General features: G+C 42.1%; 1 protein-coding gene across 1 annotated transcript; it reads right to left on the minus strand.

Annotated features, from left to right (window-relative positions):
- Positions 1-692: 692 nt before the first annotated feature.
- On the minus strand, positions 693-25,884 carry RNF112 (ring finger protein 112). The gene is made up of 14 exons (XM_060780585.2): positions 25,729-25,884; positions 17,021-17,095; positions 15,775-16,096; positions 15,053-15,268; positions 14,423-14,560; positions 12,829-12,933; positions 12,658-12,708; positions 12,196-12,252; positions 11,473-11,559; positions 10,027-10,153; positions 7,063-7,193; positions 4,281-4,334; positions 3,298-3,372; positions 693-2,205 (listed from the first exon to the last, which is right to left on the minus strand). The coding sequence occupies exons 2-14, from the start codon at positions 17,041-17,043 to the stop codon at positions 1,660-1,662; spliced, it is 1,932 nt and encodes a 643-aa protein (XP_060636568.2). The 5' UTR covers positions 17,044-17,095; positions 25,729-25,884; the 3' UTR covers positions 693-1,659.

The following is a 25,884-nucleotide window of genomic DNA, read 5'->3' on the forward strand; positions in this document are numbered from 1 at the left end:
TAGTTTGGCCCAATTCTATCACTGGTGAGGTTCAGAATGCTCTTTGATTGTAGGTGAACGATAAATTCCAGCAACTACAATTCCCAAATGTAAAGGTCTATTTCCCCCCCCCCCCCCCCAACTCCACCTGTGTTCACATTTGGGCATATTGAGAATTCATGCCAAGTTTGGTCCAGATCCATAATTGTTTGAGTCCACAGTGCTCTCTGGATATAGGTGAACTACAACTCCAATGCCCACCAAACCCTTTCAGTATTTTCTGTTGGTTATGTGAGTTCTGTGTGCCAAGTTTGATCCAATTTCATCGTTGATGGAGTTCAGAATGCTCTTTGACTGTGGGTGAACCAGCAACTACAACTTCCAAATGACAAAATCAATCAATTTTTTTTTAAAACCCAGTTATCACAGAGACAGAAAGTGAGGGGAAAATTTCTGAACAGGGACATAGACAGCAACATAAACATCACCAAGGTGTTAAACCTTCTTTGTACTAACCAGTGCTTGTATATATATGTGTGTGTGTGTGTATGTGTGTGAGAATTACACTTAAAAATGTACCTGTTCCAACTTAAGAAATTCACCTTAAGAACAAACCTATGTTGCTTGTAACTTGGGGACTGCCTGTATTATCCTAGAATACGTTGCATCCTGTTATGTATCTAGGTACATCAAATGAGGTCACTAAGAAAAGCTTTCCTGAGTTTTTGAGAAGAGGCTTTATTCCCATGAGGCAATGCCAAGTTTCCAGCAGTCTTTGCTATCGCCCAATAGAATTTGCATCCCTCATTTGTTCAACACTGTACATCTGAAGGGCTAAATTTACAAGAGTCCTGAATCAATTAATATAACGACTGGTGGTAACTTATTGATCTGTGCTTTAAAAGGAGAAATGTGCAGCTGAATTCCCTGAGACAAAGAAAATCCTCCTTATTTCTACCCTTTTTGGCAGGGGATGAAATAAGATATCAACTAGTGCAGTACTCTTACTAAGCTTGAGTGGGTTGCAGAGCTCATAAAGCATTGCCTCACGTGGGTCTACAATTGTCTACTTCACAATGAAACAAGTGGCATCAGGTCTTTTCCAAACTTCCAATCAATACTATAAGCCAGTGGTTATCAACCTGTGGGTCCTCAGGGGTTTTGGTCTACAACTCCCAGGAATCCCAGCCAGTTTACCAGCTGTTAGGACTTCTGTTAGGACCACAGGTTGAGAACCACTGCTAATACGCAAACAGAGCAGGAAGCTTCTGAATACAACCTTGCACTCTGCTTATCATTCTGGGTGGGAAATGTGGGCAAGAAAGACTTGGGACCTGAGAAAGGACAGGTGGCATTCCAGGCTACCTGGTCCTGGAGAAGGAGAACACTAAAAGTGACACAAAAGGAAGTGAGATTCCCTTATTTACCTTTAGAGGCAACATATAGTTCTAGCATCAAAAGGCCACCTTGATATTCCTTCACTCATCATCAGTGAATTCACATTTCATATGAATTATGGAATGCATGTAATATTTCTATCCCATACCCAATCATTTGGGGAAAGGGGAGATCGATAGTATCAGACTTTGTCCATCACCCATTGACATCAGATGGTGTTATCCTACCACCTTCCAACTGTCTTCAGAGGAAATCTAAGCCACACATCTGCCTCTGTCAATTCTAATGTGTGTCCCGTTGGTCAATAAGGAATGTCTCATCTGACAGGTTATCTTCTGGTTCTTCAACCGTGGGATCATTTTCATTCAGATCCTCAGCTTCCTGGACCCTACGCACCCCTATTCTGTTGCCTACACTTGCTCCCACACCTCCTCCAATAAGGCCTAAGGTGCCTGCCCCAGCCGCAGTCCCGATGGCAACTGTTGCAGCTGTACCAGTGCCCACTACAATGGCTTCTGCAGCCAGGATGGCTCCTGCCACACCAGCCCCAATGGCCCCACCAGCAAATCCAATAGCACCCACTCCAAGGGCCAAACCAGCTTTGAGGGCATAGGATTTGTAACGACGGCTGTAGCGTTCCTGGAAAACTTTAGCATCAGCCTGCAAGTGAGATTCAAACTGCAATACGGAATCTGTTCGACCGGGTTCATCTCCCTGCAGTGAAATTTCACAGCGTTGGACCAGCTGCTGTTGCTTGCTTCGAAGACGCTGAACCATTGATTTTGGAGTAACACGTAGGGTTGTAACCATGGTGGCTGAGCTCTGATCCTGAAATGAATATGGAATGTTTACAAAACTGGGTGGTGGTGGGAGTCAGGGGACATGGACGTTACTGATATACAGTGCATTGTGATAGCACCCCCTCTCAGTCAAAAGCAACTCCTGGCCAAGTTTTCACCTCTGAATGAAGTTCAGATAAATGCTGTAATATTCTGCTTCATAGCATTTCATTTGACCTTCTAGAGACCTGTGCCAGACTGCTACCATTCCAGAGAATCTCTTTCCCACACTATGGTTGTACCACAATACAGTGTAACCTAACTTCACCCCCACTTTTCTTCATTCTAGATTTCACCCTCAAAAGTTAATTCCCAGTATATTTGAGTTAATCTTTTGCAAACTGGTATCCTGCAGGTATGTCAAGGTATTACTGACATCTTATTAGTGACTTTCAGTGGTTTAAGACCAAGTTAACCCTGTGTAAATCATTTTGGTTCACTACAGAAGTTATAATTCCTCAAATCTGTTGAACAGACAAACTCACCCATTACACACCATTTAAGGTACTGCAGCACCACAACATAGGATGGCAGCAGAGCAGTGTCCATCTATGTTCCTACACCTAAGACAAGGAACAGAGGATCCCAGGAAAGTTCTGGGGAGTTAGCTATAGGAAGATAACTGAATGCTGTTCTGTCTTTTGGTTCTCTACTGGTCAGTAAATGGTCATATTGATGAGGGGGGAGCATCTTAAAAGGTGTGTTAGAAGTGAGGTGCACTGTAGTTTTGCATTTGCGTAACTTAAACATCTCTTGATCTGGGATGTAATCCTACATGTTCTACCATCCTGTCAGCTGAAATAAGCATGCTAGTAGGGATGTTGGTTGTATGATTAACCAATGTGATTCACCCAGACTTCCCTAACCTGGTTAGGGAAGTCTGACTTAATTACATTGAAAATTTTAGAGCTAAAAGCCAGGCAGGTCCCCAAACCCCAACCAACATGTGTCTAACTTCGGAATATGCTCTACCTCAATAATCTAGATATGTCAACTATTTTCTTCCTCCAAAATTCTTCAGCTATTGTTTGCCAAGGTTTTCATTTGAATCCCTGAATCTGGTCCTTCTTTCTGCTTGTACCTGCTTTCTGGTGAACTCTGCAAATTCCTCCCGCAAGGCCTCCAGGGTGACTAGATTGTGTATAATGATGGCCATCTGTAGAGCAAGAGAAGAAAAGTGAAAAGGGTACTATGTCCATGAGGGATAATCATTGCTCCTAAGGGACCTCAATTCTCATGACAAAGGATGTTAGAAAAGGGGGGGGGGGGATGATAGTTGCTGTGAGTTGATATGTAAAGCAGCCCTGTACCATGTTAACCCTTTAGGGGAAAAAACCCACAGAGTTGGAAGAAACTCCAAGAGCCACCCAGTTCAATCCTATTCTGTAATTCAGAAATACAAAATTAAATGACTTCTGACAGATGGCCCTCTAGCCTCTGTTTAAAAACCTCAAAGAAGGAGATTTCACCACACACCAAGGCAGAATATTCCTCTGTCAAAAAGTTCTTACCATCAGAAAGTTCTTCCCAAAGTTTAGGTGAAATTTCCTGTAATTTGAATTCATTACTCTGTGTTCTAGCCTCTGGAGAAGTAGCAAACAAGCTTGCTCCATCTTCAATATGATATCCTTTCAAATATTGAAACATGACTATTATGTCACCTCTTAATCTTATCTTCTCCAGGCTAAATATACCTAGCTCCCTAGGCTGCTCAAGAAACAACACCATGCTGTGTATGATGGACCCAGATCCACTGACTCTTCTGCATTAACAGAAGCTTGTACTCTCCTGCATTGTACACTCAATCCTCCATTGTACACTCAATCCACATCCACAAATTTAACCTTTTATGGGTGATATGTTTCGATCTCACTTTCTTTCCAAGACAGAATTCAAGGTAGAAGGGTTTCCCATCTAGACCAAGATCTGCTTGATTTCAACTAGGTTACTAGGTAACAAAGAGAGAAGCGAATTCATCACAAGTGATGATGGGTTCCATAAAAAGAAGTATTTGAGATAATCAGGTGCCCTGTGAAAAGTGAAGAGGAGGACAGGGATAGTTACCTGTGTAGCTGAGGTGAAGCCAAACTGGTGCTGCTTCATGACAGATGCAAACTTCTGAAAGGTGAAACACAAGAGACATCTGATGATGGGAATGAATAGTCTGCTCCCACAAAAACACAGCTAGCCCTCTACAAAGTGCAAGATCTCTACAAAGTGGGAAAGCCAAGGCTTTAAAAAAAATTAAACTGAGAGAATGCGCTTTTAGGAATCTCTACGTCCTCCAACATGGCTTTATGGTCAACTTCCATTGGACACTGACCACAGAGTTGAACTAAAATGCTTAAAGATTCCTATGACTTCATCACACACAGTAAAATGAGTATTTCTACCCTTTTAAGAAATGGCAACCCATAGTGCCCTTCACATGACAAAAGCTTCAACTATAGGTGATGGGAATTAAATGGATGATTGAGTGTGATGGAAATTAAGTGGATGATTGAGTTAAAAACTGGAGGAGGCAATCTTAGTGTGATGGGAGTGAGTAAATTCTTCATCTTCTTTAAAGACAGAGCCCTATGAAAGTCCACCCTTTCCCCCACTTTCTCTTGTTTTCTCCAGCTCCTTGTGATTAAGTCCCTAGAGAACATAATAATAAAACCTGCAAATAATCAAATCCACATAAGTCAAATCTGCAAATGTAGAGGGCATACTGTACTCAGAAACAAGCTCAGTCAGAACTACACAGTACTATTGACTATACATCCACAGTACCCATAGACATAGACACACAGCGGCTACAGTTAATTCCACAATATTCAGTATTCACAAGCAATTGATTCAGTTTTTAAAGAACACACCTCTATATCCTTATTTCTAATCCTAACAATGCCTCCTAAGAGTTCTGAAAAGTTGAAACTCAACAACCAATTAACCAGCACCATAAAACATCTGGGAAGCACCACACTCACATAAATATGCATATGGACATGCACATCGAAGAAGCAAGGGCTACAAATGCAGCAGGAATGAAATAGGTGTAAGGGATTGTTGCCAAGTCCCATAAATAATCTGAATTAGGCAGCAGATCTCCAGTCAAGGAGGTAAGCTAGGCCTTGTCAGATTCATCATAGCACTTGACATGATGAAAGAAGTCAATGACACCACTGAGCTGCGTTGGTGTGCCAGGTCTTGACAAGGCTCAACATGCTATTCCTCCTCTTCACAACCCAACAAAGGAGGGAAGGGTTCATTGTTCCCAAATTCTAGTTGGCAGAAGAGGTATGTGGAACAACCAGGCCATGTTCAGCCTGAACATGAAGAGAGTAGATGCAAATAATCTGCTGGTTTCCCAAATTTTTGCAGCCACCCAGCAAATATCTGGCAGGTCCAACTTTTCAGATGGAAATCAACAAGTTTTTGTACAAGCCATGCGTATTATTACCGAAGGTGACCTAGTACGATCTGCAGTTGTTTCACCACTGGTAACAGGGCTGAACCCATCAAATCAGGCAAGAGGTCTTTTACATGCTATACATCTGTTCAACAACCATGTTCACTGCTGTGGCTACATCCTATGGAATCCTATAGCACAGCAGTCCTTGGAAAGAGCATTCTGAAGATTTCATGAAACTGCAGTCAACCCTTCACATTCACTGGGACTGGGAGTATATGACCACTGTGAAATTCAAAAACTGTGAACATAGAATTTGTTTCTTTTTTTTTTGCATGAGAAAATGCCTTTCTAGGTCTTCTAACATGATTCCATGGTCAATTGGCCACAGAATTTCTTTGAAGGATCAAAAGATTTCTAAAGATGTGTCCTCTCTAGAAATCTCTAGGTCCTCCAGCATGGTTGGAGGAAGCTGAGCATAGAGTTGCACTGGAGGATCTAGAGATTCCAAGGAAGAACATTTTAAATTAAATCCATGAATAATCAAATTCACAAAAGTCCAAAGTGTGGAGAGATGACTGTACAAATGGCAGGATTTTACAGACTAGAGCATGGAATCCTTGCAAAAGTGAGGAAACTGCAGATAAAAGATGCCACTCTTTTATGGAAGTTGTAGGTCCTTCAGCTGAAAGTTGACCATATAATTGTGATGGAGGACCTGGGATTTACAGAGAGGTATTCTCTCTAGTCTTCCATCATAACTCTATGGCCAACTTCATGCAAATATTTGACCATAGAGTTGCACTGGAGGACCCACAAATTTCTAGAGATACCATATGAAATAAATCTGCGAAAATTATAAACCTACAAATGTGGAGGACGGACTATAATGTGAAAAGGATCTGAATTAGTGGGTACACTGCAAACTGTACAATTCACAGCACACAACATCTTACCACTACTTTGTGCACAGAGTGAGGCTGCTTTAGTTTGTGTAGTAGCCCTTCTCTAGACTACCCTTTTTTGAATAATCAAAAAACACACAAAACAACAAATCTTTCCACTGGACTTCCTTTGCTCTGCATACAATCTGGCAAAATTGAACTAGAAAGAGCTGCCAGTTTATCAAGAAGACCCTATAGGTGTGTGCCTTCAGAAGATGGTTGTTCCAATCTGGCAGATCAAGGTCCACAAAGCCTCACCTGACTGTTTAATGGGACCGAAACTGCCAAAGACACAGGAGCCGACCAGATCATGCGCAGAAGACAACCAGCAACCTGTTTTTCCAAACTTTTCTGTGTATTTGCCAAAACATGTCTTATAATTCCACTGCTTTTCTCTTTCTCTGTCATCTCTTTGTTTTGAAGGAGCACTAACACAGATAGAAATTCAACAAGTGTTAACATCCAGGCTTTTCCCCTTGAGTCACTGCTTTCATTCTGGACCTCTCACCTTAATCTTGGATGCAAGCTCTGCACCTGTGAGGGCTGTCCCTTCTTCGTTTCTCTTGACATGCATTCCTGCTGATCTGGCTACATCATTCCCATAATCCTTTAGGCATTCCCTAAAATCATCATCCATGTCTGGAAAAAATATGATAGTCAAAAAGTTGAGGCAAAGGAATGGTATACTGTAGGTAACATCACCTGTACAGCTGCTCCCCTTGATGGCCACTGGCAATAATGCAACTAATCTGAGTGATGGGGGTCCTCTTTACAGAGGTCTGAAAATCGCTCATTTCGTTAAGAGAAACAGATTAAAAAATAATGTTGCAAATTGGAAAAGAATTAATTATCGAAATACAAATAGACTGGTAATGTTTTCCTCTATGCTTGGCTGGTCTCCTTAAATTCATTTCTAGATCTTAATCACTCTCTTTGTGCTAGTTGAAAAATGCTTACATCTGCATTACATCTGCAGCTAGTAACATACTCAAGGGAGGGGCAATAAGTCTAGGAAAAGCTTAGGGAAGTGAGTTAAACATGTCCTCTGCAGAACCTCTGATCAACATGGGACTCCCACACCAGCTTTACAATAAAGTAGTCAGCATGGGTATTTAAAAGAAACATGTGAAATCTGTAACATGTCTTGTGTGCTCTGACTGTGCCCCGGATTGTTAGGGCACTTCCAGGCTAGACTTAAATCTGCTTTGGAGTGGGTTAAAGAAACCCACTCTGAAGTGGGTTTAAGTCACCACACCTTCCCCAAAACTTGAACTTTCCCAGTGGGTGTCCACATACCATCCCAAAAACTTTCAGGATGGCATGGGGACACTAAACCCCCTGCCTCACTCCAAAAAGCATTAAAATAAAATAAACACTTTTGACAGCCCTCCTGATGTGTAAAAATGACCCGGGGGGGGGGGGGGGGTGCTTTCTCATTGCGACCCAGTAAATTTTATTTTATTTTAATGCTTTTGACCCCCCCTCCCCCCAATGTGTCAGGTTAGAAAAAAACTGGTTAACCAATTAATGACTAAATCAGGTTTTTTTTTAACCTGATACATTCCGGGGGGGGGGGGGGGGTGAGATCATAGAGGAGCGGCTTAAGCAGCTGGGCATGTTTAGCCTGAAGAAGGGAGGCTGAGAGGAGATATGACAGCCATGTATAAATATGTGAGAGGAAGCCACAGGGAGGAGGGAGCAAGCTTGTTTTCTGCTTCCTTGGAGACTATGACACGGAACAATAGCTTCAAACTACAAGACAGGAGATTTCATCTGAACATAAGGAAGAACTTCCTGACTACGAGAGCCGTTCAGCAGTGGAACCCCGGAGCGTGGTGAAGGCTCCTTCTTTGGAAGCTTTTAAACAGAGGCTGGATGGCCATCTGTCAGGGGTGATTTGAATGCAATATTCCTGCTTCTTGGCAGGGGGTTGGACTGGATGGCCCATGAGGTCTCTTCCAACTCTTTGATTCTTTGATTCTATGAAAGCAGATTAAACTACCAAATTAAACTACTGCTCTCTTAGCTTCATAACCACTGGCGTGTAGTATAGACCCATTTTTATATCAGCGTTTTCTGCACATATGTACTTGTAATGTGAGTATATTAACAACTGACTCAAAGCCCACTACATTTTCTTCTTAACAAGGCAGAACACCTGACCCAGAAGAAAAGATGAATGTCTTAATATTTCTTGAAGTGGGAACTCCATACCCTAGACCCCCAAAGGGTAAAAAGCTCTAGGAGGTATGGTCTCAATTCAAATGGATTAATCCAACTCTAGGCATTTTTGAAACCTGCACTTAAGAAATAATTAAGATAAAGCCTTCCATGACTTTTATGGAACCAAAGCTCCATCTAGTGGAAGAATGAAGCAAAAGCCTCTGTAGATGCATATAGGCATGGGCAATCCATGGTTCTAAATCAGTGGTTCTCAACTTGTGGATCCCCAGATGCTTTGGCCTTCAGAAATCCTAACAGCTGGTAAACTGGCTGGGATTTCTGGGAGTTGTAGGCCAAAACACCAGGGGACCCACAGGTTGAGAAACACTGTTCTAAATGGTTTTAAAGTACAGTGTTCCCTCACTTATAGCGGGGATTCTGTTCCAGGACCACCCGCAATAAGTGAAAATCCGCAAAGTAGGGACACCATAATAATTTTCAAAATTTTGTTATAAATAGCAAATATTAAATATTAAAGTTTTATTAGAGTTCAGAAATTTTCACCACCACAACTTTAGCAACACTGTAGAAGCAAAGCACCAGCACCCCTAGTTTTGTAAGTACTTTAGAAGCATTTAGAACCATGGATTGCCCATGCCTAAATAATATGTGTTTATATATGTCCCTTGGAGTCACTTGTTGAAACTGTGGTAATGCCATACATTTCATAGGGTTTTCTTAGGCAATTAATACTCAGAAGTGGTTTTGCCAGGTCTGTCCTATGAAAAGTTTAACCTGGCACCCAGTATTCATTGGTGGTCTCCCACATAAGAAATAATGTGCAAGAACTACATATCCTAAAAGCACAAGCTCCTGTCTAATCTTGGAAGATAAGTAGAGCCCTGGCTAGTACTTAGAAAGGAGACAGACAATGAATATCAGTTGCAATAGGCACAACCAATACCCCTTGCTCAAGAAAACCTGAAGAATTCATAAGGTTAAGTATTGTCGAAATCACTGGGTTGTTGTAGGTTTTTCAGGCTATATGGCCATGTTCTAGAAGCATTCTCTCCTGACATTTCACCTGCATCTATGGCAAGCATCCTCAGAAGATGTGAAGATGCTTGCCACAGATGCAGGTGAAATGTCAGGAGATAATGCTTCTAGAACATGGCCATACAGCCCGAAAAACCTACAATAACCTAATTCATAAGGTTGCCATAGATTACAGTTGATTCAAAGGCATACCACCCTATATATCCACACAAGGGAGAGGGGCATTGAGAAGGAATTATGGAACGGTTCTAACCTGCAAGAGTGCCCCCAGATCCTGTCACTGATTTTTTGCCTGGGAAGGGCATCAGGTAACAGCGTGTACCGACATTCACAAGGGCCTCCAAGGCATGTGGGTGCTTGCCTAGCTGACATTGCAGCTTCTGTTGTTCAAGGGGTATAAAGAGAAAGAATTAGATCCAGCCATTTTAGAACCACTACATACTCAACATTTCTCAGATGAAAAACAGGGCACATGTGACTAAGTAATGAACATTGCTGTCTGGGCAAGATGACAGAAGATATGAATGAGGAAAGACACACAAGATACAAGGGTTGAATGAAAAGTAATGCCTCCACTTTCGTAACTCCTCAACAGATGGCAGTACTGGTATGCGGCAGGTACTGGCTTGTTCAGTAGACTCTCCTCTACAGTTCCATTTTGGTAGGAAGCCTTAGCATTGAACGGTTGTGTTGTTAAAGTGCAAAGTATGGAACCCTGTGCATACGGTTGGTCAATGCTACTTAAGCAACATGCAGTCATTGAATTCTTGACAGCAGAAGGTGTCACCCCAATATCTTTAAACGTACTCGCCCAACAATGCACAGTACTCATATCAACACAATCACCATAAACAGCTTGCATTCTCTGATTAATCTCCTTTGGGGTGACACCTTCTGCTGTCAAGAATTCAATGATTGCACATTGCTTAAGTTGTATTGAATGACCGTCTGCGCAGGGTTCCATACTTCGCACTTTAACAATACAAGTTCAATGCTAAGGCTCCCCGCCAAAATGGAACTGTAGAGGAGAATCTACTGAACAAGCCAGTACCTGCTGCATACCAGTATTGCCATCTGTTGAGGTTATGAAGGTGGAAGCATTACTTTTTATTCAACCCTTGTATGAAAGAAAGCAGCCCTTGGCCCTCCTCTCAGTCTGGTTACAGGTTGGGCTGCTGCATCTGCATACTGAGAGGAGGTCCAAGGCAGACGAGAGCCAGAGGGAAGAGAACAAGAGGACTTGTCCAGCCCGCAGGCCTGGGCTTGCCTATGCCTTGTCCTTTTCTCTTCTGTCTGCTGAGTCAATTCAGTTCAAACTACTTGGGCACCTTGAAGTAAGTCTGAAACAACTGAAGTAAGCTGTGGACAAAAGGGTAACATTAGAAGGAGGGAGAGAAACTGGACTATTTAGATTACAGAGAATTCATTAGGACTGTCAGGACTGATGATAGTTGGAGGGTAAGCAAACATTAGAACCATTGTTCTTCTAGTCTCTCAATGTTCAGACAATCTAGCACGTTGCTCCCACAGTATTTCATTTCATCTTTACGTTGGATATTTTGACAACTCATCTACATAGTAGTGTAAAAATAGCCCTTTACTGGAACTGGCCAGTTCTAATTCCTGCAATTGTAAGCCTGATTTCAAAGATACACATCTGCAATAGGATTCTGACCAATGTTCCAGTTATGTATCTTACCTCTCTGACCTCTTGAAGGTATTTATGGCCCTCTTGCAGTCCATATTTGGGTGGAAAGAACCAATCACGCACCAGGACATCGAGTTGCTGCAACAAGGAGACAAGACACTCTGCAGGATTCCAAGAAACTGTAAGTTGTTTTCGTTTTGCCCTGATTCTCCATATGCCTCTTTGGTCTTAGGGCCCATTTACATAATTGCCAATTATACCTGACAACATAAAAAGCTGGACATGTACAGCCAACAGCTATTTTGCTTGCTTAGTGGAACTAGGTAATATTTGGCTCTCTTTCAGAGTTCAATTTCCCAGACAGGCTAGATAACCTGTGAGTGCAGCACACAACCACTTTGGCACTCTCCCCTTGCTTTTCTCATAAAATGGAGCATCCAGGGCTTATAATCCTTTCCTAGCAATTAAAGATGCATGTAGAGAGATCAATAATGCAAGAACAAACAGAGGGTGTAGAGTAACTTTATTGACATCTGTGCAAGAGAAGGAAAGAGATGGAAGGAGAATGAAGAAAGAGCAATGTGGGTGCCAGGCAGAGGAGTAAAGAGCTGGAGAAGTCAGCCAGAGAGCAGAGACTGGGGTTCAGGAAACAAAAGGGCTTTTTGATGGCTTGGCAAGACGGAAGGCCTGAAGAGGATGGTGATCGTGGGAGGAGAAAAGCAGAACGTAACGTGACTGGAAAGAGAAGGAAGCCGAACAGTTGTCGCTTGTTACCTGAGTAGGGTTTAACTTGAAAGTACGTCCCACTTCCTTGGCTACATACACGAACATCTGGGTGGGCAAAAGAGGTGGAAAGTAAGTCTGGGAAGTGAGGGGAATTGTTTCACTGAGCCTAAACCTTGGTCTGATCCTTGAAAACTTCTCCCCATTCAGACACAGTGACACTTTTATCTTATGATACTTGCTATTGTATGGTCCACTCACAAACTCTCTCTCAGTCAAACCATCCTCACAAAGTTGTTGTGAGGAAAAATATTGAAGAGAGCAATTTCTTCTACCTCAAATACACAGGAGAAAAGTCAGGAGGCAAATATTTAGGACTTCAACTCCAATCTGCCCAACTAAGCGCCCTCAATTACAGGAGCTAAATTCCAATTTTGGGATTATGAGACTCAAAATCCAAAAACTTTAGAGCCCCAAGTGTTCAGCACTCTTGTCCTAACCGTAACAACTTACGTCCAGGTATTCCAAGTCTGTATCCTTCATCATGGTGACCAAATTCAATATCTAGGAAATAATACAGAACAGACAAGAAAGGTATTAGAAGTAAAATATATAGAGGCGTAGTGTGTGTTTCGATGTAGTATAAAGAAGAATAAAGCCAAATGGAGTTTGTCAAGAACCCACCTGGTATGAGCTGAGCAGCATGGAGAAAGCTGAGAGCTTGACACCAGCTTCCTTGCTTCTCTCCAAATCCATGGAACCCTCAGTGTCTATCAAGAACACAGCTACCTTGGAGGGAGTTGAGGAGTGGATGGAGAAGGAGAAATGTCATGAATTCCAAAATTGTCTAACAGACAAAAGGATGTCTTTGGCAAAGAGGGTACAATTCATCTATTTCTGGCTAGGGAAAACTTGCCTGGTTTCAGTGAATAATAATAATAATAATAATAATAATAATAATAATTATTATTATTATTATTATTTTATAACCCCCCCCCCTCCCACCATCGGGGAGGGACTTGGGGAGGCTCACAAAGCATTCAAGGTGCAAACAAGCAAAATGCAAAAAGTGCAAAGACAATACTTTTTTTGCTTTTTTTTGATAATGTTGTGTATTTTATTGTCTATGTTTTTAATTGCTTGTATTGATGTTTTATTGCTTTTGTTGTTGTGTTTGGGCTCGGCCTCATGTAAGCCGCACCGAGTCCCTTGCGGAGATGGTAGCAGGGTACAAATAAAGTTAATAAATAAATAAAAAAATAATAAATAATACCACAAAAGCAATAAGAATCAACCTAAACATCACAACCCCCCTGGTTAAGATCAATAAAATGCAGCAATAACTGCAGGTATAAAACAACTGCAATCATAAAGTCTCTAGTTCCTCAAATATGTTCATTAAGAGATTCTAAACATGGTCAAAGGCTTGTTGAAACAGCTATCTCTTCAGTTGTATAAGGAAGGCTTGTAGAGTGGGGGCTAGCCTAATCTCTCAGGAGGACATTTTAAAGTCAGGGGGCCACCACTGAGAAGGTCCTCTCTCTCGTCCCCACCAACCGCACTTGAGATGGAGATCAGACTGAAAGGAGAGCCTCCCTTAGTGCATGTGCCGGTTCATAGAAGAGATGCAGTCTCAAATATAGGTTGGACCCGAAAAGGGTTTAATAAAAATCTCAAGATTTGCTGACTAAAACCAGCTGCAAATGATATCAATGCTGAATTAAAGAATTTGGAGATCAAACATCCGTTATGAGTCCTTGAAGAGAATGGAGCTTGTTGGCAGCTTCCATGTCAGTGCTGCAGTGAAATAGATCCAAATAAAGTTCAGCACTTTGGAGAATTCCTTAGAAGTTTAAACTAAAGTGCAATAAAGCTTGATATACCATGGTAAAAGGTGGGAAGTTGAAGGAAGGTAGAGAAAGAGGAAGACCACATTATAAGTGGATTGATTACAATCTATGAAGCCACAGCCCTGAATTTACAAAAACCAGAGCAGGGCTCTTAATATTAGCATCTCTTGGAGATTTGTCATTTATTGGGTTTGATTAGTTACCCTCAAGTCAAAGTCAACTTGATGGCAGTTAACAACAACCATGTCTTGATCTCCTGCAGTTTTGATCAATATTATGAGGAAGGTGAGCCATTTTATTGTTCCAGTCAGTCAGCACTGGCCACCAGAAATTCTTGCTGATTTACTTCAGTGAGATCTATCAGTGAATCTAAGCTACCTTCTTCCCACTTCCAAATAAGGTGAGCACCTCAGTTCCAAAGTCGTTACCTTTCCATGTTCGCTGGGCACCCAAAATGGCTGATTCCATATCCACACCCCTTTAGTTGTGCTGGCAGCTCCAGGGCGCCAATCAAATCCAGTTAGTGGCTCATTTTCTTGACCCATCCATGAATCATCTTCAGTCACCTGCCAACAAGTGTAGAGGACAAAGACCCAGTGTGAAAGCAAGAACAACTTTACAGGCCAGGATAGGGGAGATGTTTGGACAAGGCATGATAACCATAAGGAAAAATTATTTCTGTTTACAGAAGTTAATTCCAGTTTTGCTATACTTTGCAGCCGAGTAAGTTGTGGGTGTAGTAATTAGTGCCAACAAAAGATGTGAAATTCTCATAAACTCAGCACCTTGGAGAATTCCTTAGAAGTTTAAACTCTATCATTATCATTTCAGAGACTTGCATTTCCCATATTTGTTTCCTGCCCAGATCATCTATTCTGCCTCTCAGATTCTTACCCATCCTTACAAAGATACATCTTTCAAACTACGACCAAGTATGCATAGGCCCATCTGGTAGGCACACAGTTTAGAGTCTGGCCTCTTTTCAAATGTAAATCCAATAGTGTTCAGTTAATGAAGGCAAACTCTAATGAACTACACATTTATGTTATGATACCCACCAGGTTTTGGAAGCGTCTGAGGAGAAAATTCAGCAGGAAGGATTTGCCACGGCGCTGCTCTCCCAGGATGGAAACCAGGCAAACATGAGCATCCTTCACCTGCTCCTGCTCCAAGCAATGGCTCAAGGCCTCTTCATCCAGGCAAATGTCTCCATTCTCATCCAAACCCACAAGCTGCACTGGTTGCCTCAACTGGAATGGAGTTGTTGGAACCTCCTGGAAAAGAAAGAACTCTGTTTGATTAGAACCAGTCCTATACCACCTAGGTAAATGGTTCTCAACCTTTGGGTCCCCAGATGTTTTGGCCTTGAACTCCCAGAAATCCTAACAGCTGGTAAACTGGTTGGGATTTCTAGGAGCTGTAGGCCAAAACACCTGGGGACCCACAGGTTGAGAACCACTGTCTAAGATAGAGTCAGTCAATCCTAAAAAAATGCTTTTTTTGGATTACAGGTGCATGGCTAAGGGAATCTGGTAGTCGTAGTGCAAAATGTTAATGTTTATAAAGTCTGAGCCAGTTTTGTAAGTTTTAAATCTGAGGATAGTCAACACAGAGAAGAAGTAAACAAAATAACTGCTGGTTGTTTATTTAGGCAGACCTAGTTATAATTAAACAGCAAAAGTATGGCCATGCGTGGATCCAATACAATGTGTTTCCAAGCAGTGCATTAAAAGATTCTATTGCTCTCCCATTTGGACACTGCGTGTGGTGGGTTCTGTACCGCCACATCTGCTCTCCCTGATTCTTTGTCAACCAGCTTCAGTAAAGGTATCTGTCCAATTTTTTCCACCAAGCTCTTCATCCGTATGTCAGATTTTATTCTCTCAGGACTGCAGGGATAACGACATTCGGGACAAGGGTATCCGTGGCAAGAATATCCACTCCAGTAGGCAGACAAACATCCTCTGCAGAAATTGTGTCCGCAGTCAATGGAGACAGGGTCTTCAAAGGTTTCCATACAGATGGAACACATGATATCATCCTTCAATTTCTGGATCATACTTCCTGAAGATGTCTTTGCAGGGATGACTGGTGTGTCTGGTCTGCAAAGAATACAGAGAAAACCAAGTTAGAAAAAGGAAAGCCTCCAGATGTTGATGGATTCTATTCCCCATCGACTTCAGAAACCCCAAGCAATGATTCAGGTGATGGGAGCTGGAGCCCACCACCATCCAAAGGACCCACCATTCAACATCTCTGAAATAGGCAAAGCAACAGAGAATTTCATATGTGGCTATAGATCACAATTCAAATTACAATCCAACTGTATGCAAGAGGTTTATTCAGTTGCAATTCCAATTGAATTGTAGGGGTGATAAGGAAATATGATGTATATACTCAGTTTCATCAGTTTTATCATATCTTATCATATTTATTTACTGTATTGTTTTAAGTGTCTTATTTTAACTTACTGCATAGAGTGCAATCAAGTCTTATCAAGCCTTGTTGTTTTGTTTGATGCTGTGATATTAGCCTAAGGGCTAATCAATAAAATTACTACTACAACTGAATTACTCTTTTGGATCCTAACCTCCATTTACTTTCTCACTCTATGACAGGAAAATAATAATAATAATAATAATAATAATAATAATAAACTTTATTTCTACCCCGCCACCATCTCCCCAGAGTGGCTTACATGGGGGAAGAAGAGAAGAAGTCACAACGACATGGATGATATCCTTGTGGCTCTCCAGAGGTTGTTGTTCTACAATCCTTAACTCTTGTTAGGCCTGATGGGATTTACAGTGCAATTATATCAACCCAACCACTAAACTCAGACCTCCCAATCAATTGTTCTAATACTCATCACTTCACATACCCTCTTAACATCTCACAGATGAAAACCAGAATGCCTGTGGCCAACTGACATCAGAATACGACAAGGGTTTGCTTTTTGGTCAAATCTGGTTACTCTGCTGTAAGATTCGTCTCTTTTATAATCTAAAATCAATTGGTTAACTTACGGTTTAGTATTTTTGCTTCCCATCCTGTGTCAAGCCTGATGCTGATGGCCTCTGACAAGACAAATTTAGCACCTCCTAGAAGACAAAAATACCATTGCGAATTGAGCTTTGTTTCCCCCATCCTTTCTCAATATCCTGTGTGATACAAGGAGTGATGGTAAAGAGGTGGAGAAAAGTGAGAAATTGTCCTAAAAATAGAAAGGTGGTTTCTGTTATATTTGGGAAGCAAAAGAAATTGGAATTTTTGGGGTGACGAATCTAATGGCTACCCTATGGTTACTGTTAAATTTTCAGAATTATTCTGTAATACATTGTTTTTTCTTTCTTTCTCTTTTCTTTCTCTCTCTGCTCACTAGCTTAGAATTCAAAATGTGAGTAGGACTCAGCTCTACAAAACCACACCACAAATCACTCCACAGCACAAACTGCTCCTCCCATTTTGTGGTTGTGGACTAACTGCCTGACTCAACTTCTTATCTTTCTATTTCACTTTTTGTTTTGGCCTTAGATAACCAAAGGTCACAGAGGGTAGGGCTGAATTCTCGGTATGAGAGGTAGACTAGTAGGAAATCAAATGGGTTCTGAATGTGTTCGTGTTTAAAAAGCTTGCTTCCAAAATAACCTGGAGTGATTTATTTTATTTATTTTACATTACCCTGTAGTTAAGGAAAAATCAGAAGACATGTTCAGAGGTTACCAGTATGGGAAAAGTGATGCCTGGAGATTAGAGTGCTTGTGAATGCATTAGGAGTGGTTGGGGTAATCCTCACCATTTCCTCCCATGTCAGAACTTACTAACTTTATTTCTCCAGATGTCTTTTATCACAACTCCTTATAATTGTCTCATTCTGGGAAATGAAGCCCAAAATATTTGGACAAAAAGGTCCCTAAACCTTCCCCCTAAATTCCCATTGCCCCCTAAGAACTAGATACCAAAACAAATACAGAGTTGGGGTGCATCCACACTGTATTTGGCATCACTTTAACTACCAGTGCCATTGAATCAATGCTATAGAAACCCATTGCGTGGGTATTGGCAACTAATACTTCCCTCAGTGACCAAAAGACAACACACACACAGTGTTGGGATAACAAAAGGCCACAACTTATTTATTGATTACAGCTGAGAAACAGGGTTGGCCGCCACACATGGGTCCTGGATCAGGGATCAGGCAGGCCGATGTAGACTTATACCACTTAACCATGATAGGGTCTGCTGCTGATACTGACTAGCACAATAATGGGACACCATTACCACCACACACCCTGGAAACCACCAGATGCTCTCCCCTTCCAATGGGTGGGGAGGACAACTAAGCAAGCCAGATCGAAGGCCCACACTACATGCCTTCAAGTTGTGACAAAGGAACAAAGCACTTTCAAACAGTAGAGCCCATGCTGAGGGTAAGTGGGATGGGACATTAGAAGGAATGCTACTGGTGAACGGTCTTTGGCAGCTTTAAATAGGGTGCCTCCGAGTTAGGGCGGGCCGGAGCTCGCTACTGATTGGCCAGTAGCGAGTGACAGAAACCTTCCCACCATGCAGGGGGATTCTGGGAAGGAGAAGCCCCCCAAAGATGCCATGGTGGGCAGGGGGGCGCCTGCCGCTGCAACACTTCCATCCAGTAAGTTGAGCAGAGCATATAATAACAAATTGAATAATGATCAATTTTCTTACTTTTCATAACAACTCAGAAATGACTGTCTAGAACAGGGGTCCTCAAATTAAGGCCTGAGGGCCAGATACGGCCCTCATTAAGTCTGAAATGACTTGAAAGCACACAACAACAGCAACCCTATCTCATCAGCCAAAAGCAAGCCCACACTTCCCATTGACATACTAATTAGTTTATATTTGTTAAAATTGTTCATCGTTTTAATCATTATATTGTTTTTAAATGTTTTTTGTACTATAAATAAGATATGTGCAATGTGCATAGGAATTCATTAATGCATTTTTCAAATTATAATCCGGCCCTCTAACAGTTTGAGGGACTGTTTGAAAAGTTTGAGGACCCCTGGCCTAGAGTAACTGCTTCATTCTGTCAGGACTAGTAAAGCTGGCCCTGGCAGAAGCTGTTGTTTTCATGTCCTCCTTGCTGCAGGATTTCCACAGCTATCTCATTGGTGCCTAAAGAAACACATAAACCCTTTCTACACTGCCACATAATCCAGATTCTCAAATTGGATAATCCAAATCATTTTTGAACTGGATTGTATGAGTCTACACTGCCATATAATCCGGCTCAAAGCAGATAATCTGGATTTTATATGGCAGTGTAGATGAGGCCTGAAACAAAGCACAAACATTTTGAAAGCTATCTGTAGCTCTAAGTTAAAAAAAAGAAAGAAAAGAAATAATATTCTTATTTCTCCCTTGTATGTTGACAGCACCAATGAACAAGAGGAAGAAAGGACGTGTTTCTTTATTTTAGCCCAAATGTTCAGGAAAATAACAAATAGCTGACTCTGCATTCAGTACAGGAATGCCAACAAACTGTGGCCATGCAAGGGTGTGTGTATGTGTGTGCGTGCCTGCCTGACTTATTCTGCCATGGCAAGGTGAAGCACACCCATGCATCCACCCAAAAGTTCAGGTCACTGGTCATCCAAATAAAAGAGAAATGCAGTCTTTTTGATAACAGAATGGGAAGATCAATAAATCAACCAAGCAACACAGGCAAATAGTCTGTTTGCAAAGTCCTTGACCTGCCAGGACAGTCACAGGATCCTTTGAATTAAAAAAAGATGAGGAATTTCTATGTCAGTGATAGCACTGGTATACTTTTCTACTGCGCTGCTGCCCGTTACAGGCTCAAGTCAGGAGCATTTGCTTCTTAAAGTAAGGAGAACAATATTCCCTCCCCACCCCCCCCACCCCCTCCCCCCCGTCCCACTTCTACGTTTACAAGCTAAACTGACTGGCAATTGATCCAGCATTGGCATTAGGACAGTGTGTGCCACTTGTTCTGGGCACAAGTATTCTATGTAGCATGAACGGCTCTGACCTCAGAATGTCTCCCCTTCACTCCCTACATTTGGTATCCGCTGAATAAGGACATCACCTTCCTTTTACCTAATGGCAGGGCTGGCTTTTGCCAAGTGCAAGACTGAGCTAGGATGAGGAGACATGCAGACTTCGAAGGTAAATACACATCTGAATTGAGAAGACAGAAATGGGGGTCCTTTAAAATATTTAAACCAATTTTTAACCTTCTTTTATTCAGGCTAAATAACATACCCAGCTCCCTAAACTGTTTTCACAGGTATTGTCGAAGGTTTTCATGGCCGGAATCATTGGGTTGTTGTAGGTTTGGCCATGTTCTAGAAGCATTATCTTCTGACGTTTTGCCTGCATTTGTGGCAGGCATCCTCAGAGGTTGTGAGGTTTGTTGGAAACTAGGAACATTGTGTTTATATATCTGTGGAAGGTCCAGGGAGGGAGAAAGAACTCTTGGCTGGCTACCAGTACTAAAAAACTCTAAAATTATAACAGTAAATAAAAAACTCAAACACAGGGGAACTCCAGACAAGAAACAATTAGGAACACCTAATCACCTCCCAACAAAAGATTTTCCCAGGCGATAACAAGCTACATCTTAAAAACTGTCTGGCCATCAAATGCTAAGCAAGGTGGCCAATTGAAAGATTCACACCTAGTTCCAACAAACAAGAGTTTTTCCTCCAACCCTGGACCTTCCACAGATATATAAACCCAATTTTTCTTATTCCAACAAACCTCACAACCTCTGATGCAGGTGAAATGTCAGGAGATGCAGGTGAAACCTCAGGAGATAATGCTTCTAGAATATGGCCATTCAGCCTGAAAAATCTACAACAACTCAGTGTTTTTCAAAGGCTTTAGCTTCCAGACCTTTGTCCATTTTGGTTGCCCTTCTCTGGACACATTCTATTTCATTAATATCCTTCTTGAATTGTGGTGTCCAGAGCTGGAACCAGTATTCCCAGGAGAGGTCTGACCATGGCAGAATAGACTGGTGCTATTACTTCCCTTGATCTAGATGCAATGCTTCTATTGCTACTGCCTAGAATCACATTGGATTTTTAGCTAATGTATCACACTGCTGATCCATGTTCAGTTTATGGCAGTGTTTCTCAACGCTGGGGGGGGGGGGTTCACAAGGGGGTGTCAGAGGGATCACCAAAGACCATCAGAAAACACAGTATTTTCTTTTGGTCATGAGGGTTCTGTGTGGGAAGTTTAGCCGAATTCTATCGCTGGTAGGGTTCAGAATGCTTTTTAATTGTAGGTGAACTATAAATCACAGCAACTACAACTCTCAGATGTCAAGGTCTATTTTCCCCAAACTCCACCAGTGTTCACATTTGAGCATATTGGGTATTCGTGCCAAGTTTGGTCCAGATCCATCATTGTTTGAGTCCACAGTGCTCTCTGGATTTAGGTGAACTACAATTCCAAAACTCAAGGTCAATGCCCACCAAACCCTTCCAGTAACTTCTGCTGGTCATGGGAGTTCTGTGCACCAAGTATGGTTTAATTCCATCATTAGTGGAGTTCAGAATGCTCTTTAGTTTTAGGTGAACTATAAATCCTAGCAACTACAAATCCCAAATGACAATATCAATCCCAGCCCAACCCCACCAGTATTCAAATTTGGGCATATCAGATATTTGTTCCAAATTTGATCCAGTGAATGAAAATACATCCTGCATATCAGATATTTATATGACAATTCATAGCAGTAGCAAAATGACAGTTTTGAAGTAGCAATGAAAATAATTTTATGGTTGAGGGTCACCACAACATGTCACAGCATTAGGAAGGTTGGGAAACCCTCTCCACCCCCCAGAGTCGGGCATGACTAGACTGAATGTCAAGGGGAAACCTTTACCTTTTAAAACTGCAAGATCCCTTTTATAGCTATTGCTGTCAAACCAGTTGTCATCCAACTTGTATTTCTGCATTTTGGAGTTGTTGCTGTTTTGCCCAAGTGTAGTACTTTACATTTCTTGTTGAAATCCATTTTGTTAGTCTTAACACAACTCTCTAATTTGTTATTTCCTTGCTTCCTCCCCCCTGTAGAGTGGAGTGAAAAACTCTTTTGCATTTTGAACTCGGTTTGCAGGGCTAGAAGAGGAAACAGAAACGGGGACACTGGAAAAAGAACTAAATAAGTGGGATAACAGAGTAGACATGGACTCCTTCTACACTGCGATATGACATCCAGATTATCTAATTTGAACTGGATTATATGACAGTGTAGACTCATATAATTCAGTTAAAGGATATAATGTGGATATGGCAGAGTACAGACAACACACTGGCAACGAAGGTCTGCATAGTTAAAGCAATGGTATTCCCTGTAGTAACCTATGGATGTGAGAGCTGGACCATCAGGAAGGCTGAGCGAAGGAAGAGAGACACTTTTGAACTGTGGTGTTGGAGGAAAATTCTGAGAGTGCCTTGGACCATGAGAAGATCCAACCAGTCCATACTCCAGGAAATAAAGCCCAGCTGCTCACTGGAGAGAAAAGATGAAGTATTTTGGCCACATAATGAGAAGACAGGAAAGCTTAGAGAAGGCAATGATGATGACGAAAATGGAAGAAAAAGGGGCTGACCAAGGTCAAGGTGGATGGATGTTATTCTTAAAGTGACTATTTTGACTTTGAAGAAGCTGGGGGTGGCGATGGCCAACAGGGAGCTCTGGCATGGACCGAACGAATAAACAACATGGCATCATAGAAGGGGCCAGGGACAGCTCTGCCAGATCTGGACAGATATGCATGTTTAATAAAGTATGTTTAATAAAGCTTAAAACTTCATTTGCTTATTAGGTGTTATTATTAGGTGTTTTAATGGTTTTTAACTGGGATTTTTAAAAATACTGTATATATTTCATCCCATTTTAATGTTTTCACATTTGTATATTTTACATTGTTATGCTGATGTTTTTATGTTGAGCCACTTTGAGTCCCCTTCAGGGAAGATACAGAGGGGTATAAATAATAATAATAATAATAATAATAATAATAATAATAATAATAATATAGAGTTTTGGAGCAAAATACTCTTGACCTCATGATCAGATGTGAGATGAAGTCATAGGGAGAACGGAGCAAGCTTGCTTTCCACTGCCCTGGAGACTAGGACACAATGGAGCAATGGCTTCAAACTACAGGATCTGGAGAACAAGCCCTATGAGGAGTGGCTTAAAGAGCTGGGCATGTTTAGCCTGCAGAAGAGAAGGCTAAGAGGATACATGATGAGGACCATGTATAAATATGAAGTCATAGGGAGAAGTCATAGGGAGGAGGGAGCAAGATTATTTTCTGCTTCCTTGGAGAGACTAGGACGCAATGGAGCAATAGGTGATAGTATGATAGCTGGGTCCGGAAGCTACAAGTGTTACTCACATTCTGCAACAGCGGCTGTAAATAAGGGAAGGGACCACGTGGTCCAGAGAGGGTGTGGAGTGAAAGTGGGAAGAGTGGCACACTGAGGTGGAAGGATAGAAAGGAGGGGAGGGTTAGGATAAGGTTTAGGGTAAGGTTTGGGGTTAGAGTTAGGATTAAGATTAGAGTAAGGTTTAGGGTTTTACCATTAAAGAACTCTTACATTCCTTCTGTAATATCTGTGTTCCCTTCTGCATTGCGCAAACAGCGCTCCCGAAGGAGCAAAGCGCAAACAGTATAACGCTCGTAGCATCTGGACCCAGGTATCATACTATTACTGAGCAATGGCTTCAAACTACAGGAAAGGAGATTCCACCTGAACACTAGGAAGAACTTATTGACTGTGAGAGCTGTTCAGCAGTGGAACTCTCTGCCCTGGAGTGTAGTGGAGGCTCCTTATTTGGAGGCTTTGAAACAGAAGTTGGATGACCATCTGTCAGGGGTGCTTTTAATGTGATTTTCCTGCTTCTTGGGTGGCACACGAGGTCTCTTCCAACTCTATGATTTTTTGATTCCCCTGTGGCTATGAGTGTTTGACTATCTCCAAGTTCTGGTGTCTACTCAAGAAAAGAAAGAATGCAAGGAGGTAGAACCAATCTAATCCAGTTCTGAGACAAGGAGCCTGTGGTTCTCGACCTTCCTAATGCCGTGACCCCTTAATACAGTCCCTCATGTTCTGGTGACCCCCAACCATAACATTGTTTTTGTTGCTACTTCATAACAGTCATTCTACTACTGTTATAAATCATAATGTAAATATCAGATTTGCAAGATGTATTTTCATTCACTGGACCAAACTGGGCACAAATATCCAATGCACCCACATGTAAATGCTAGTGGGGATGGGGGAGGATAGATTTTGTAATTTGGGAGCTGTAGTTGCTGGGATTTATAGTTCACCTATAATCAAAGAGCATTTTGAACTCTACCAGCGATGGATTTGAACCTAATTTGCCACACAGAACTCCCATGACCAACAGAAAACACCGGAAGGGTTTGGTGGGTATTGACCTTGATTTTGGGAGTTGTAGTTCATCTATATCCAGAGAGCACTATGGACTCATGCTATGGTGGATCTGGACCAAACTTGGGCACAAATACTCAATATGCGCAAATGTGGACACTGGTGGCGCCTGGGGAAAATAGACCTTAACTTTTGGAAGTTGTAGTTGCTGGGATTTATAGTTCATTACAATCAAAGAACATACTGAACTCCACCAACGATAGAATTGGCTCAAACTTCCCACATGGAATCCCCATGACCACCAGAAAATACTGTGTTTTCTGATGGTCTTTGGCGACCTCTCTGACACCCCTTCACGACCCGCTTAGGGGTTCCGACCCCCAGGTTGAGAAACACTGCACTAGAGCATGGATCCTCTTTAAATCCAGTTCCTGCCTCCTACAGAATCATAGAATCATAGAATCAAAGAGTTGGAAGAGACCTCATGGGCCATCCAGTCCAACCCCCTGCCAAGAAGCAGGAATGTTGCATTCAAATCACCCCTGACAGATGGCCATCCAGCCTCTGTTTAAAAGCTTCCAAAGAAGGAGCCTCCACCACACTCCGGGGCAGAGAGTTCCACTGCTGAACGGCTCTCACAGTCAGGAAGTTCTTCCGTGTGTTCAGATGGAATCTCCTCTCTTGCAGTTTGAAGCCATTGTTCCGCGTCCTAGTCTCCAGGGAAGCAGTAAACAAGCTTGCTCCTTCCTCCCTGTGGCTTCCTCTCACATATTTATACATGGCTATCATATCTCCTCTCAGCCTTCTCTTCTTCAGGCTAAACATGCCCAGTTCCCTAAGCCGCTCCTCATAGGGCTTGTTCTCCAGACCCTTGATCATTTTAGTCGCCCTCCTCTGGACACATTCCAGCTTGTCAATATCTCTCTTGAATTGTGGTGCCCAGAATTGGACACAATATTCCAGGTGTGGTCTAACCAGAGCAGAATAGAGGGGTGGCATTACTTCCCTAGATCTAGACAATATGGATTCTGGGGTTTGTAGTTTAGTGAGGGCCAGGACCTGTCTAGCTGAGCAGTTTAAAGACCCATCCCTAAACTACAAGGCCCAGAATTCTGCAGAAGGTAGAAACTGGATTAAAGTGGATCCATTCTCTAGTGTGAGTCCCAAGTTCCAAGCAGAGGAGGAGGAGAAGGTACAATTCAGCTTTCAGCAACAGAGCCCAGGCGGAAAGCGAAGCGCCCAGATCAGCCTTTCAGGTGGAGGGTAGGGAAGGGAAGGAAGCCAAATGAGTTCCCCCGACCCTTACCTGTTCTCAGACCAGGTTCTCCGGCTCCTGGAGGCGAAGAAGGAAGAAGAGGAAGCGAAAGTAAAAACATTTTGCTCCGAGGGGACCAAATGCTCAGCGACTTCCTCATTCTGGTGCTGGCTGGGCAAGGAGGGAGCCCATTGGCCGGTAGAGAAG

Source organism: Anolis sagrei, chromosome 6 (genome assembly GCF_037176765.1).
Source record: "Anolis sagrei isolate rAnoSag1 chromosome 6, rAnoSag1.mat, whole genome shotgun sequence".
NCBI classification, from domain to species: domain Eukaryota; kingdom Metazoa; phylum Chordata; class Lepidosauria; order Squamata; family Dactyloidae; genus Anolis; species Anolis sagrei.